The 12,776-nt window shown below is 42.2% G+C and overlaps 1 protein-coding gene across 1 annotated transcript in view; it reads left to right on the top strand.

Moving 5' to 3' along the window:
- Nucleotides 1-12,776, top strand: part of arhgef18b (rho/rac guanine nucleotide exchange factor (GEF) 18b) — a gene marked incomplete at its 5' end in the record, with an annotated part of 39,816 nt that overhangs the window by 23,205 nt on the left and 3,835 nt on the right. Inside the window, 17 exons of the mRNA XM_080506706.1 lie at nt 47-187; nt 682-932; nt 1,082-1,207; nt 1,335-1,452; nt 1,554-1,808; nt 1,928-2,004; nt 2,175-2,353; nt 2,603-2,676; nt 2,953-3,138; nt 3,359-3,505; nt 3,870-3,982; nt 4,689-4,757; nt 4,948-4,995; nt 5,133-5,414; nt 5,518-5,667; nt 11,191-11,536; nt 12,187-12,330. Of these exons, the coding sequence (XP_080362832.1) occupies nt 47-187; nt 682-932; nt 1,082-1,207; nt 1,335-1,452; nt 1,554-1,808; nt 1,928-2,004; nt 2,175-2,353; nt 2,603-2,676; nt 2,953-3,138; nt 3,359-3,505; nt 3,870-3,982; nt 4,689-4,757; nt 4,948-4,995; nt 5,133-5,414; nt 5,518-5,667; nt 11,191-11,536; nt 12,187-12,330 (2,706 nt within the window). The remainder of the gene's footprint in view (nt 1-46; nt 188-681; nt 933-1,081; nt 1,208-1,334; nt 1,453-1,553; nt 1,809-1,927; nt 2,005-2,174; nt 2,354-2,602; nt 2,677-2,952; nt 3,139-3,358; nt 3,506-3,869; nt 3,983-4,688; nt 4,758-4,947; nt 4,996-5,132; nt 5,415-5,517; nt 5,668-11,190; nt 11,537-12,186; nt 12,331-12,776) is intronic.

Raw genomic sequence — 12,776 nt, 5'->3', positions numbered from 1 at the left:
TTTACTGTAATACCTGTTATGTTATAATTTTGGTGCCTCTCCTCAGAAGCTCACTATACAGCAGTGCGGGCTGATCTGGAGTCTGATGCCCAGGATTTGGAGGCAGACTCATGGAGTTTGGCAGTTGACCAGCAGCACCTCAAGACGCACTCGAAAGAAGTGGTGAAGAGGCAGGATGTGATATATGGTGAGCCTGACTTTCTTCACTTGTCTTCATACCTGCACTGATCAAATGTGTGACTCAGTTACCATAGGAGAGCACAGATACCATAGGAATTTTAATATTAAGGTAATCGACGGCAAAGTAAGCTAATGATGAAAAATGTATTTTACTGCTGTGACTGAATATTGCACCTAAAGTTATAAGGTGAACGAACTCACAAAAGTTTTTGTTGTGAATTTGATCAAATGTATAAACATTGAGATGTCATTATGTCGCAGTGTTTCCTTTTTGGCCCAGACTTTGCAAGTACATTACTTTAAACAATCGTTCTTATTTCAGTCAATGATTTAGATACAAAACCGCCATAGCAGATGATATACCTGTATGTTTTTGCCCAGTGTAAATACATAAGAAGCATATAAAGGAACTGGGATACCAAATAAGTATTGGAAGGTTTTGATTTGATCACGTTATGTTTTCATGTGATTTCTTAAACGTGGATTTGTGTCTTTATACAGAGCTGATGCAGACTGAGATGCACCATGTGCGAACACTGAAGATAATGCTGCGTGTGTATCTCAGAGAGTTGAAGGAGAACATTCAGATGGAGTCCGGCAGACTCGACTGTCTGTTCCCCCGCTTGGAAAACCTCCTCGACCTTCACACATACTTCCTGTCCCGTCTAAAAGAGCGCCGGCGAGAAAGCCTCGTCTCACCCGATGAAAGGAACTATACTATCAACAGAGTGGCAGACATCCTGATCACGCAGGTAAAAAAAAAACTCACAACATCTACATCACTGAGTTCTTTGAATATATCTATATGACCCTTTGGCCCTCTGTACTGTGAGAACCAGTGCAATGATGGGAATTAACCATCGAGGTGACTTGAGAAGTTGACAGCTTCTGTGCTCTTCAGTTTTCAGGTGAAATTGGTGAGAAAATGAAAGACAGTTATGGAGATTTTTGCAGTCACCATCATGAAGCTGTCAGCTATTACAAAGATCAGCTGCAAAACAATAAAAGGTTTCAAAACGTCATACGGGTAAGAAATATTTTCTTGTTCTCTGATTTTAAAGATCACATTCAATCTTCAGAGCTTCTGCTGTCCACTGTTTTCCATACACCAGCAGCCAAATCATTAAGATAGGCAATGTTATCTTTGTTGTCAGAAAGTAAACAACTTGTCCATCGTGCGAAGGCTGGGAGTGACGGAGTGTATTTTGTTGGTGACCCAACGAATTACCAAGTATCCTGTACTTGTGGAGCGCATTCTGCAAAACACTGAAGGTCCTTATTCTACATAAATCACAATTTCTTTACAGAATGTTTCAACATGTTGTGTGTTGGTGTTGTATTCTTAATCGGTTAAATTCTTTTTCTTCAACTAGTGGGTACAGAGGAACACGAGGATCTGACTCGCGCACTGGGTCTGATTAAAGACACCATTGTCCAAGTCGATGCGCTCGTTAATCTTCACGAGAAGAACTCTCGACTGCGAGACATACACAATAAGATGGAGCCGAAGGCACTGGGGAAAATCAAAGACGGCCGAGTATTTCGCCGAGAGGACCTTGGACGGGGCAGGAGACAACTGCTACATGAGGGTACAGTCAGCTGGAAGGCTGCCTCTGGGAGGCTCAAAGGTATGTCGTCACGTGGCATCAAAAACCGAATTCATCCAGTAACATGCTGTTGTAATCCGCTCTGGTTGGGTATCTACACTATTATCCTTTGGTTTTCTAACTCCTTGTTGTTGTTCCAGATATTCTTGCGGTGCTCCTGACGGATGTATTAATCTTGTTGCAAGAGAAGGACCAGAGATACGTATTTGCTACTGTGGTGAGTATGTTATCAAATAGGAAAGAATAGTCATTCATTACTCATGACCACAAATATTAGTGTGTCTTACTTGTGTAAATCTCATCCATGATGGTAAAGCACACAGAGAAATCTCTTGTCTATTTGTTCCTTTGTGTTTCTTTATTTTTTATTTTTTTTTATACATCCAGGATAACAAGCCATCAGTGATCTCCCTCCAGAAGCTGATAGTCAGAGAGGTGGCCCATGAGGAGAAGGCCATGTTCCTTATTTGTGCCTCTTCCAGTGAGCCAGAGATGTATGAGATCCACACAACATCCAAGGAGGAGCGAAACACCTGGATGACGCACATACGGCAAGCTGCTGAAAGGTAGCTGCAGCTTTACAGAAACACTATATCTATTTAGGACCTTGACACAATCAAAATATCAACCCTCGTCTGTGGAAAACTAAACTGTTTACACAATGGCAGAATGTTGTAATTAGTGCTGAAGGAAACTACACAATTACTGTGATAAACGGTATGTTTGGTCAAGCTTTAAAACTGTACATTACTTATTGATTGTTTTCCTCTCCACCTCACCTGTGTTCTGTTGTTCTTTCCTCTATTCCTCTTTAGCTGTCCTCACACAGAGGAGAGACTGTTCAGTGAGGAGGAAGAGGCACGGGTGTCCAGGTTTAAAGAGTTTCAAGGTAAAGAATTGTCGATTAGCCAATAAGAAATAATAAATGGGTCACGAAAGTCAGGCCACAAGGAGGTGCTCATGTCTCACATTCAAGTAAAACAAGTGCCATCATTGTGAGTTTTAGGAGCTCGAATCCAATCTGCTATATATTTTGTTAAGAAAACCACAAAACATTTGGTTGGTGTTTTTAAAGTGAATTGTCCTGTCAACTAAGCTATAAAGGTTGCTGCGCTTCATATAGAAGGCCTCTTATCTTGTTTTGTTCATTATTTCCCGGCTGTAGAACGGCTCTGCCAGAAGGATGCAGTGATCGTGCAGGCTCTTACGGAGAAACTGCAGCTCTTTGCGGAGATGGCAGAGTCGGTGGCAGGTCTGGAGGACACGGCGTCGCGTTCAAGACTGCTGCTTCGAGGAGATGCCTCAGACCTCCAGCAGGGGGAGACGCTGCTCAAAGGAGCCATCACTGAAGGTTGGACAATGCCAAAACACATATGCCTCTACTGTAGATTCAAATGTATGCTGCTATGTTTATTCACACAGTTTTTGTCATGTTTGTTCATATACTCTTCATTTTAAGGACGTAAGAAACAAGTATGCTGTATGTGTATTTGAATTTGCTGACGTTTCTATAAAGTTTTTACTGTTAAAATGTTTTACTAGGACCTAACGGCCTATTTCTTTCACTTCAGTGGAAAACCTTCAGAACCTTCTGCAGTCTGGGGTGAGGGAAGATGCTCCACCCTCTCGGCTGGAAGACGATAGTGGTTCTGGGGTTCTGCCCAGGCGAGCAGACACCTTTGGAGGCTATGACAGCAGCCCCACCATCCTCAGCAAGAGTGAGTCCAGCAGTGCTCATGCCCTGAGGAAGCCTACCATCTAATGGATTTCCTTTGAATTTGAGTGGCTTTTGTGCCATTGACGAATCACCAAAAAAAAAAAAAAAGAAAGAAAATATGAATAAAATAAGACTTGTTTTTCCAAGAACTTTTGGATGGGTTTATTGGCTGATTTTATTTATATACACAAAAAAAATCCAGTGAACAAACCACATAGTTTTGAATACATGTTTGTATGTGCATTTATATGTGTAGTTCCTGTTCTGTTGTTTTACGTTTATGAATGTATCCCAGTTTGTTTGTTTTAACAGTTTGTACATTGTTTATGTTGCCGTGTGTCTTCGTGGATCGTTTGTGGTGCCAGACGGCAGCCTGAAGAACTTTTCTTGCGAATCCAAAAACAAAGACAGGAGCCAAAGAGCCAGTTCTGACCCTCAGCTCAAAGACCTCTGTGACAACCACACCCCAGAGCAGACGGTAGGGGCTCTACACACATATGCACATACAGCACATCTTGGGATGAGTCATAGTGCTATTGTAATGACCAAACAAAGACATTGAGGGGGTTGCCATGACCTGACGGTAACTGTTCCGACAGGCCATTGCATTTGTTTAAAAATAGATAATACCTTGATATATACTTGAACAATAGTTCAATTCTAAAAAGTTGTGGCCATTGAAAGTAAAAAAATAATCAAGCAGACTAAATTTAACAGCATACTGGTCACAGCAGTGTGCGTGACTCATAAATCCAGTGTACCCTCTGTTATTGGATCGGTTCTGAATGCAGTTGACAATCGGTTCTATGTAAAGACAGCAGAAAGAAATCGAGGCAATTATCTACTTCTTAAATTTGTATCTGTCAAATACATAAAAAAGTAATACAAATGCTCAGTCCAATGTCCTATTTCTTGCTGATTAGCTCCCAAACTATACGGTTATAGTTGCTGTTTTCTTTTACCATAATGTTTCAATTTAGGGTGTTTGTGAGATGGGAGGTTCTGTTTGTATAGAAAGTATACAGAACAGGTATATATTCAAGAAACTGATTTTAAAAAAAAACAAGTACATTTGAACTATACTGTTAGTAACTGCATAATTGTATTGTTTTTGAAAGTACAGCAGTACTCGCAGTGTGTTTGACTTTTCTTTTTTCTTTTTTTTTTTTACTGGTGTTACTCAGGTCGATGAAAGCTGCTGCTCTCCTGCCAGATGGAATCGCATCTGGTCTGACTCCTTCCCTGAGGCTGAGGTGAGTTGTCCTCCCTCATCTGTCACCTTGTGTTGCAAAACAGGTGGATTTGAAATTCATAGCCAGCAGGGGAAGCGGCGATGCCCCCATGAGCTGTACACTAATCCATTGAAGGGGTTTATTGTGTTTGTCATGAGGGTCTCTGTTTGATGATTGTTTGACAATGATTGTTTGTTCTTTGAAATCCTAGTTCTTTGACCGAGTACTGATGCTCTCCCAAAGACTCTACAGTCTCCAGGTAATAGTGTCTCCATCGCCGACCTGTGAAAATGATCAAAGCATGTGATTTGCCGTGACATTGGTGATCTCACAGTTGTGTTTAAGAAATGGCTGAAATATTTTAGTTGTAATGCAAATTCCTGTCTCCATCTCCAGGCCATCATATCGCAGCAGGACAGTCACATTGAGCTGCAGCGGGCCTCGTTGACAGAGCGGGCCTCCCTGCCAGGTCGTCATCGGAGTAATGTGCTTTTGGAGCAGGAAAAACAGCGGACCCTGGCTCTGCAGAGAGAAGAGCTGGCCAGTTTCCACAAACTGCAGTCCCAACACAGACAGGAGCAGCATCGCTGGGAGAGGGAGAGGGAGAGGCATCGGCAGCAAGTGGAGGCCACTGAGGCCCGGCTACGACTGAGAGAGGAAGAGTGCAAGCGACTGGAGGTGAGGCGTTGTTTGTTAAGGGAGGGCTGTTATGTTATTAACAAATCATGCATTTATTGAACTTGCCAAATGAGTATGGCGTCATCGTTTTGATTTATTGCAGGAGCATCTGGCAAAGGAGAAGGAAGAGCTGGACAGACAAAGAGAGACGTACCAACATGACCTGGAGAGACTGAGAGAATCCACCAGAGCTGTGGAAAAAGAAAAAGAACGCCTGGAACACTTGAAGAAGATCAAACGGAAAACCATTGAGGTGAGAAAAACAGTGGCTGCGTAATTGATTGAGGGTCAAGTTTTGACAACAATTCCAGTAATTTTACCAACATTGAATCACAGTGTGTTGCAAAACGGTGTTGGGTACAGTCGCATGAAAAACTGTGGGCACCCCTGACATTTTGATGTATCAAAGAACTAATGGACGCAATAATATCGCAGTAGTGAAAACCTGCTATGTGCATCAAAACACAATAACACAAATATATACAATTGACACCCCAACAGAAGAATCACATCAATATATTATAGAGCCTCCTTTTGCAAAAAAAAAAAAAAAAAAAAAGCATTTAGATGGATGGAAGTATTTCGGACCTTCCTTACAGCACATTGCCTGTTCAGTTTGGTTTGACAGTTTCTCAGCATGGACAGCCCGCTTCAATGATATTTCAGTAAAGGGATGGCCACACCCAAACGTAGTACTTGTTCTTCTGCATGGTTGCCCAAGTAGATTTTGAGTGAGCCGTTGCCGTTGTCTTGTTAAACTATCCAGCATAACTTCAACTTTGTCACAGATTCTTGAACATTGCAATCAAGAACTTGCTGATATTTAGCAAAATCCATGTGACCCTCAACTGTAGCCAGATTTCCAGATTACCATAGCCCAATAGAATAGAATTATATACTTTATTAATCCTCGGGGGGAATTCTTGAAATAGCTGAAACACAAAACGGTGTTCTCCCATTTTATTGTTACTCTCTCTCAATCCCGCTCGATTCAAATACGTTGTTTTAGAAACACTTTTGTGTTTTTTAGTTATAGCGATTAATAGACTGCAATCCCACACTAATCTGCTTTTGGGTTCAGTTATTTAAGTAATGCTACCTTTGGCTCAACCTATTTATGTACGAGAGAGCCAATGTGTCTTCGGACCAGTGTTCAGTATTGCCAAAGCAAAGACATTTTAAGTAGCAGTACAGCAGTAGCAGTATCCTTACTTTGTTGCATTGCGCCAACAGAAGATAAATTAAAGAGGGAAACGAGTGACTTTTCTCCTGTGAAATTATAGAGGAGGTTGACTGTTTTACCTCGACTTCTGATGCAATAATCCCACCACGAACGTACAGTTACATCAGAACCAATCGTGTATTTAGAATAACTTTGAATAAAAGGTGGATGTTTCTTCTTACATTTTGTGTAGGTCACAGTAAAATGAGGACAAAGTAACACCAGAAGCCGTAGTGTTGATGGCACTAAAGTCACTGAGTAAAAACAAAATAGCTTGGGGCTTTTCCTTTCCTCTTCCTCTCTTATTTTTCTTGTTTCTTTGTTCTTCTGAGTGTAACTCTTGTACCCACCCTCATGAGGTCCTTAAGAACCCAAAATAGATACTGTATGCGTGATCGTATTACATTCAGATTAACAGTATGGTATTTTTAAGTGTTTTACTTGTTGTTTTTTTGCCTCTCAACAAGTAAATGTTTTCTTCTTGTCATTTTCCAACATTGATTATTTTGTCATATGTATTCTAATACAATAGGTGGTTCATTAGTCTGTGGTTGCAGGAGTGTTGGTTCCTCTGCAAGACAAAAGACGCAAAACATTTATCACCTACAACTCATTTAAGCTGTTCTAATAAAAATGTAAACTCCTGAGGCAATTTCTAACTTCAAGCCAGGAATTCACCTTTGCTGACTGTTTTCACCTCCCTTTACCCCCCCCCCCTTTTTCTATTTCCTGTGTTTTCTTACTTGTATGCCTCTTTCTGTGTTTCCAGCACAATGCAGTGCATTGTGTGTGGCTTCATGGGAGAGGAGCACTGAGAATGATCCACTGACTGTAATTTCATGCCTGGTGCCAACAGACCTGTCAAGTTACTGTTAAGTTACTTAATATTGGCTTGTCGTGTTTTCAAAGGCTTGTGTCACCCAATCACGTCTTGGTTGAATGGCGCTCTGAGACACCCGGGGATGGTAAGAGTCGCTATGTTGGCAGGACGTTTTTTATATTCTGTAAAGACAACGTGCAAGCCAATAAGGAGAGAGCAGGATGGACTATGGCTCAGTTCCTGTAAAAACCAAACCTTCTGGTCTTGCAAAGCAACAGTTCTAAGAGAATTGACCTCATCATGTGAGATTTGTACTCTTAAGTGGAAGCCTTTACTGAAATATTGAGGTTGTTTTAAGATGTACGTGCAGTTTGTTTTTGCATCCACTGCCAGCTGAGATGAGACCTGATACAGATCATGATTTAGACCATCACACTTCATGTTATCATGCTCCTAGTATTTGTTTCAAACTGGATTAGTTACGTTTTTGTGATTTGTATACGTGTATGGGTTGTACTTCTATAATGCTGACTGTGGTACGGCACTTTTTTGACTGCGGCTTTTGGAGATTCGGAGGTGGTTTGTTACCCTTCTGCGTCAAACACATCAAACTGTCTTTTCATTAGCTGCAACCGCAGGATCTGTTCCAGGCTCTGGGCCAACCCGATATCAACAGACATTTAATCACCACCATGCCAAAATTAAGACTCATCAGCAAACCCAGAAAGCTATGATTAGACCTCATAAAAGGAGACATGCCTCTGAGTGTGCTTATGTGTGCATTTCTTCACGTATGCTCAACTCGAGCAAGAATAGCTCCAGTTGAGGCATGTCTTGACTTCAGAGGAACCTTTCTTTCATCTTGACTCTCACCTGATCATTGCCGGCCCCGTGATTTCTATCGGCTCCATTCAGGGTGGGAGTCTTGGTTCCCACACGGCACTGACGGCGTAGACCGAGGGAGCGAGCTTTCTGTGTGCCGCCACACACTCCAGCTCACCATCAATGAATGCATTAGTCATACTGTCATTATGTAGCATTGCTGTTGCGTGTAGCACGGTTGTTTAACCAGTGAGCAGTTAAAACTAATGAGCGACTTTGCGCTAACTCTGCTGGTTCAAATGTCGCTGGTGATTAAGTTGTTGGTGTCGTACGAACTATCTTTCACTTCTCCTCATGCTATTTAGTCAGACCATCGTTTATAGTCTGTCTGACATTTATCATTCTCATTAATATTAAAGGATCTCCAAACATGCTCACATCGCTCATTCTCTCCTGCAACGCCTTGGGCGATGCTGCTGGCGCATGACCACATGTACTTTCTGTATTGGGAATCTTTTTCAGTACGAGTACTCATTGCAGTATTGAACCTGGTATCCAATACTGGTATCCAATTTATCATATAAAAGATAAAGTTTCTGAATGATAAATGACTCCAGTGATAAATTGTTGTAAGGTTTATGTCAACTGAATTTATTTTCATATTAAGTATTATAGCACAGTATTTACTGTGAGTAATCACATAAACTGGATGGATTACTTTTGGCACAATTTGAATTTGGATTAGACTTGTTTAACCTGCTATTTTTGTTAATCTCATTGTATCCCTCTGAATCAGCGCTGCACATGGCACACTTAAGCCCCAAGTGTAAATTTCCCATGTTATTGTTCTACATATCATTTAATCCAAACAAGAGTCCCCTAACTAGTCTCTCCCTCCTGTCATTGTTCTGCGTGTACAAGGTGAGAGACTGCGCGGTGTTAGTGGATATGTGTGTTTGATGTGGGGGTATCCAGGCAGTTTGCAGGATTAGAGGAACCTGGCTTTATAGTTAGCTGTTCCAAACCTATCATTAGCAGAACGCTCTGGAAGCCATTCATTGCGAATTGTTTATGTGCCGTCAGTCAGGGCGCTCTGTGCTGTGCAGCCTCCTCGCAGCTCACCGTCCGGGACACCTGCTGTTCACGTTGCTTAAAGCCGATCACCTTTTTTTTTTTCTGGGAACAAGGGAACATCTGTGTGGAACGACGAGGGAGTGCTGAAAGAGGAGAAATGATGGGGAAGAGGAAGAAAGGGAATTTTCACAGGGAGAAATGTATGGCGGCCCCCCCGACACACAGAGGGGCCTTTCTCTGCTTCTGGTCATCCCATCTTCATTTTTGCCTTTCCTGTGAGAGAAGGCAGCAATCTTTTTCACACAGCCAGAAGAGTGTGCCCTTCATTCCTTGCAAAACATAGTCATTGTATATATTCCTGTTGCCACAGGAAGTATTCGGTGTCATCATCAATCGGGGCGCATGGAGACGGCATACCAAGCAGAATTGGTGCAAGACTTGAATCAGAAGGGACTGCCGTGATCGATTTTGTATTTTTTTTTTTACTTCTTTCTTTTTTGTGATAAATTAGTCTTAGGTTGAAAGTTCAAAGATTTCATTAAAGTGATATTTCTTTCAATGTGATTGAGACTGTTTCAGCAACTTATCCTGGAAATGTGCTGGAATCAATCATGTTAACATTAAGACCAAGTTTGTTAACAATACAAAGTGGGGAATTTTGACCATTTCGTAATTTGAGACAAATGTTCTCCCCACATTATTGGGTGAAAGTGACTGGGGCAAGGTAGTGTATACAATGGGTTTTCACAATAGCTCACTTTTGAGTAGTGTAGTAGCTACAACAGGTTTTCCTTCGAGCCCCCGTAAATTACCATATTTTCCAGACTATTGAACGTGCCTGATGATAAGCCGCACAATTTAAATAGAAAGAAAATTGTACATGCATAGACCGCACTTGCCGATAAGCCACAGGTGTTCACGTTGTAGCAGTGCTGGAACTTCACTGCATCAATACAGGGATCGCTCATATTTTCATCAATTCCCACAAATCTGTCTCCATGTATCTACATGCGGAAGGAGAATCTTGCGGTACCTCTGAGAAGGTCTACACGACATTTTCTGACCTCTGATTAGTCAAAACATGTGTGGCTAAATGCAAGTGAACACATCCACACTCGCCGACAAAAAAAAAACCAGGTGCAGCAGACTTTAAAAAATGGTCTCTTTGAATGTAACAAAATCACATTTTTACAACTTCAGAACAGGCAGAGGTTCTGGAACATACATGGTTTGACTGATACAAATGTGACGATGCAGAAATCCTCCTGATTAATCCCTCTGTAATCAGAGTGGACAATAATGTTCACTTGACCTAGAATTTCTTCACCACCTAGTTATTAAGTGGAAAATGCAGTCGCTGTTGTCATGGCGGCTCTTTCCTTGTTCCTCTGTCAGACTGTCCTGTCGTCGCGTTGGACACGCCTTTATGTGCACAGAGACTATTAAAGGCTTATGTTTCTCATTTTGTTTGTGCCTGTGTGTGTACACAAGCATTGTGCTTGAGCTCCTTGTTAAAAAAAAAAAAGCGCAGCTTGTACCATAACGCACTCTCAGCAGAAGGAGTCCCATATGTTTGCGATCGTCTCTCATCCCATAAATGCCCAGAACATCAATGTTTAGTGTGTCTTCTCTTATTATCGAGTGTTTTGCTTTCTGATTAAAAAAAATAAACTCACTCACAGAATACAAACGTTAAACGTAAACCAACCCTCAAATGTATTGGTGTATTTCTCGTGAAGCCATTGTTTACAATTTAAGGCTTGATTCAAGTTTGTTTAGACTTGTAAAGATTTCAACAACCTCACGAAAATGACGGTACGTTTCCTTCTCTCCTCAAGGTGGCTCCTATGTCTGGCAGCCTGAATGGAGAGCTGCTGTCGTCCTCTGGCGTGGCGAGCTCCAGCAGCGCCTCCGACCTGCCCCAGAAGCCCCTGGTGCGCGCCAGCTTGTCCGTCGCCCCGGCCGACTATCCAGAGCGCCCCGAGGTGATGCTGCGTCGGGAGATGAGCTCCTCGACCTTGCCGCTCAAGACAGAAGTACCACTCCATCTGTTCAGCACCACCAACCAGCAGCACAAAGCAGTGGGAGTGCAGCAGCAGATACCCACCAAACTGGCTGCCATCAACAGCGGCAAAGGGAAGGGAGGCAAGAGCGGAAAAGCCTCGCATCGCACGGACAGCACAGGTATTGAGTTACACGGGAGGTACTGAGGTCATAGTCCGTTTCTACAGGCTAAATGTTCACAAGGTTGAATCTCTTTCTTTTATAGTTTTTAAAATGTGAACAAATTTGAAATTGCATGTTTAAAAAGTTGCCGGATCTTGAACCTTTACTCTGAACCTTTTGATTTGTCAGATGAAGCGCAGCTTCTTTCAGGGTGCCTGATGTCTGTCAATGTCTTAAGCTGAATGGTTCAGATGAGAAGGTATTAAATAGAGAAAAGAAGAGCACAGACAACAGCAATCGACATTTTAAATTTTCTCCTGCAAGTACATCCTGGTCTGAACTGTGTTAATAATACATATCAGATTTTCACATTTGTTTTAAGTTACTTAGTGCTTGTGCATATTTGTTGTGGTTCACACTTGCAAATATTGTCTTCATTTTTCGATGAACTTTAAATAAATAAATTGACTCCCCATCACTGGAATCACAGTAGCTGTCCAAATTGAATCAGACCGTTGATTGACTAAACGGCAAGCTAAGAGAACTGAAGCTGCTGCAGTTTTCCAAAGCAATGTCATTTTTGCAGCAATATCACCCACTCTCACTCGTTGTCTCTTGTTTTCATCGCTCTCTCTCTCCCTCCCTCGCTTTCGTCTTCCTCCCGTAAGCGTCGGTCGATATGAAGCAGATGCTCCCGCTGAAACTCTCTGCGAGAGATGACAGCACCCTCAAGGCCAAACGCTCCATCAGCCCCCACCAGCAGCTCCCGCTGTCCACCCCTCCACAGCCCCACTCCGCTCATCACCACGCAGGTATGCTTCTGCATACACAGTGCACATCAAAAAAAATAACACACACACACACTTCCTCCTTGGCTCTCCGCTCGAGACGAACCCAAACAAAAAACCCCTCTTGTTGATCTTTGCATGCTGCATTATTAATCTTTGTTCTCACAGACACAGACATGAGACAGATGTATTCTCCACCTGGGTAATCTTGACCCCACCCAAATACATTCTTCTCTGAGGCTTTGCTTCATGCCGAGCCTCACCCTGTGTAAACACCTATCAATTTCACATGCTTCTTGATGATTAATGGCAGGCTGCACTGCTGACACCGACATTTTAACACTTTAATCCCGCGCCCTCTCAGTTACACTAGGCAAGAGAAAAACTAGCAAGGTTTGATTTTTTTTTTTTTTTTTCATATAAACTGTAACGACGCCTTGGCCCAGCTTTATAATAACACAGCTACAAAT

This window comes from Blennius ocellaris (genome assembly GCF_963422515.1).
Source record: "Blennius ocellaris genome assembly, chromosome: 12".
In the NCBI taxonomy this organism is placed as follows: domain Eukaryota; kingdom Metazoa; phylum Chordata; class Actinopteri; order Blenniiformes; family Blenniidae; genus Blennius; species Blennius ocellaris.
The sequence above is the reverse complement of the archived record's forward strand: the minus strand, read 5'-3'. Positions and strand labels throughout refer to the sequence as shown.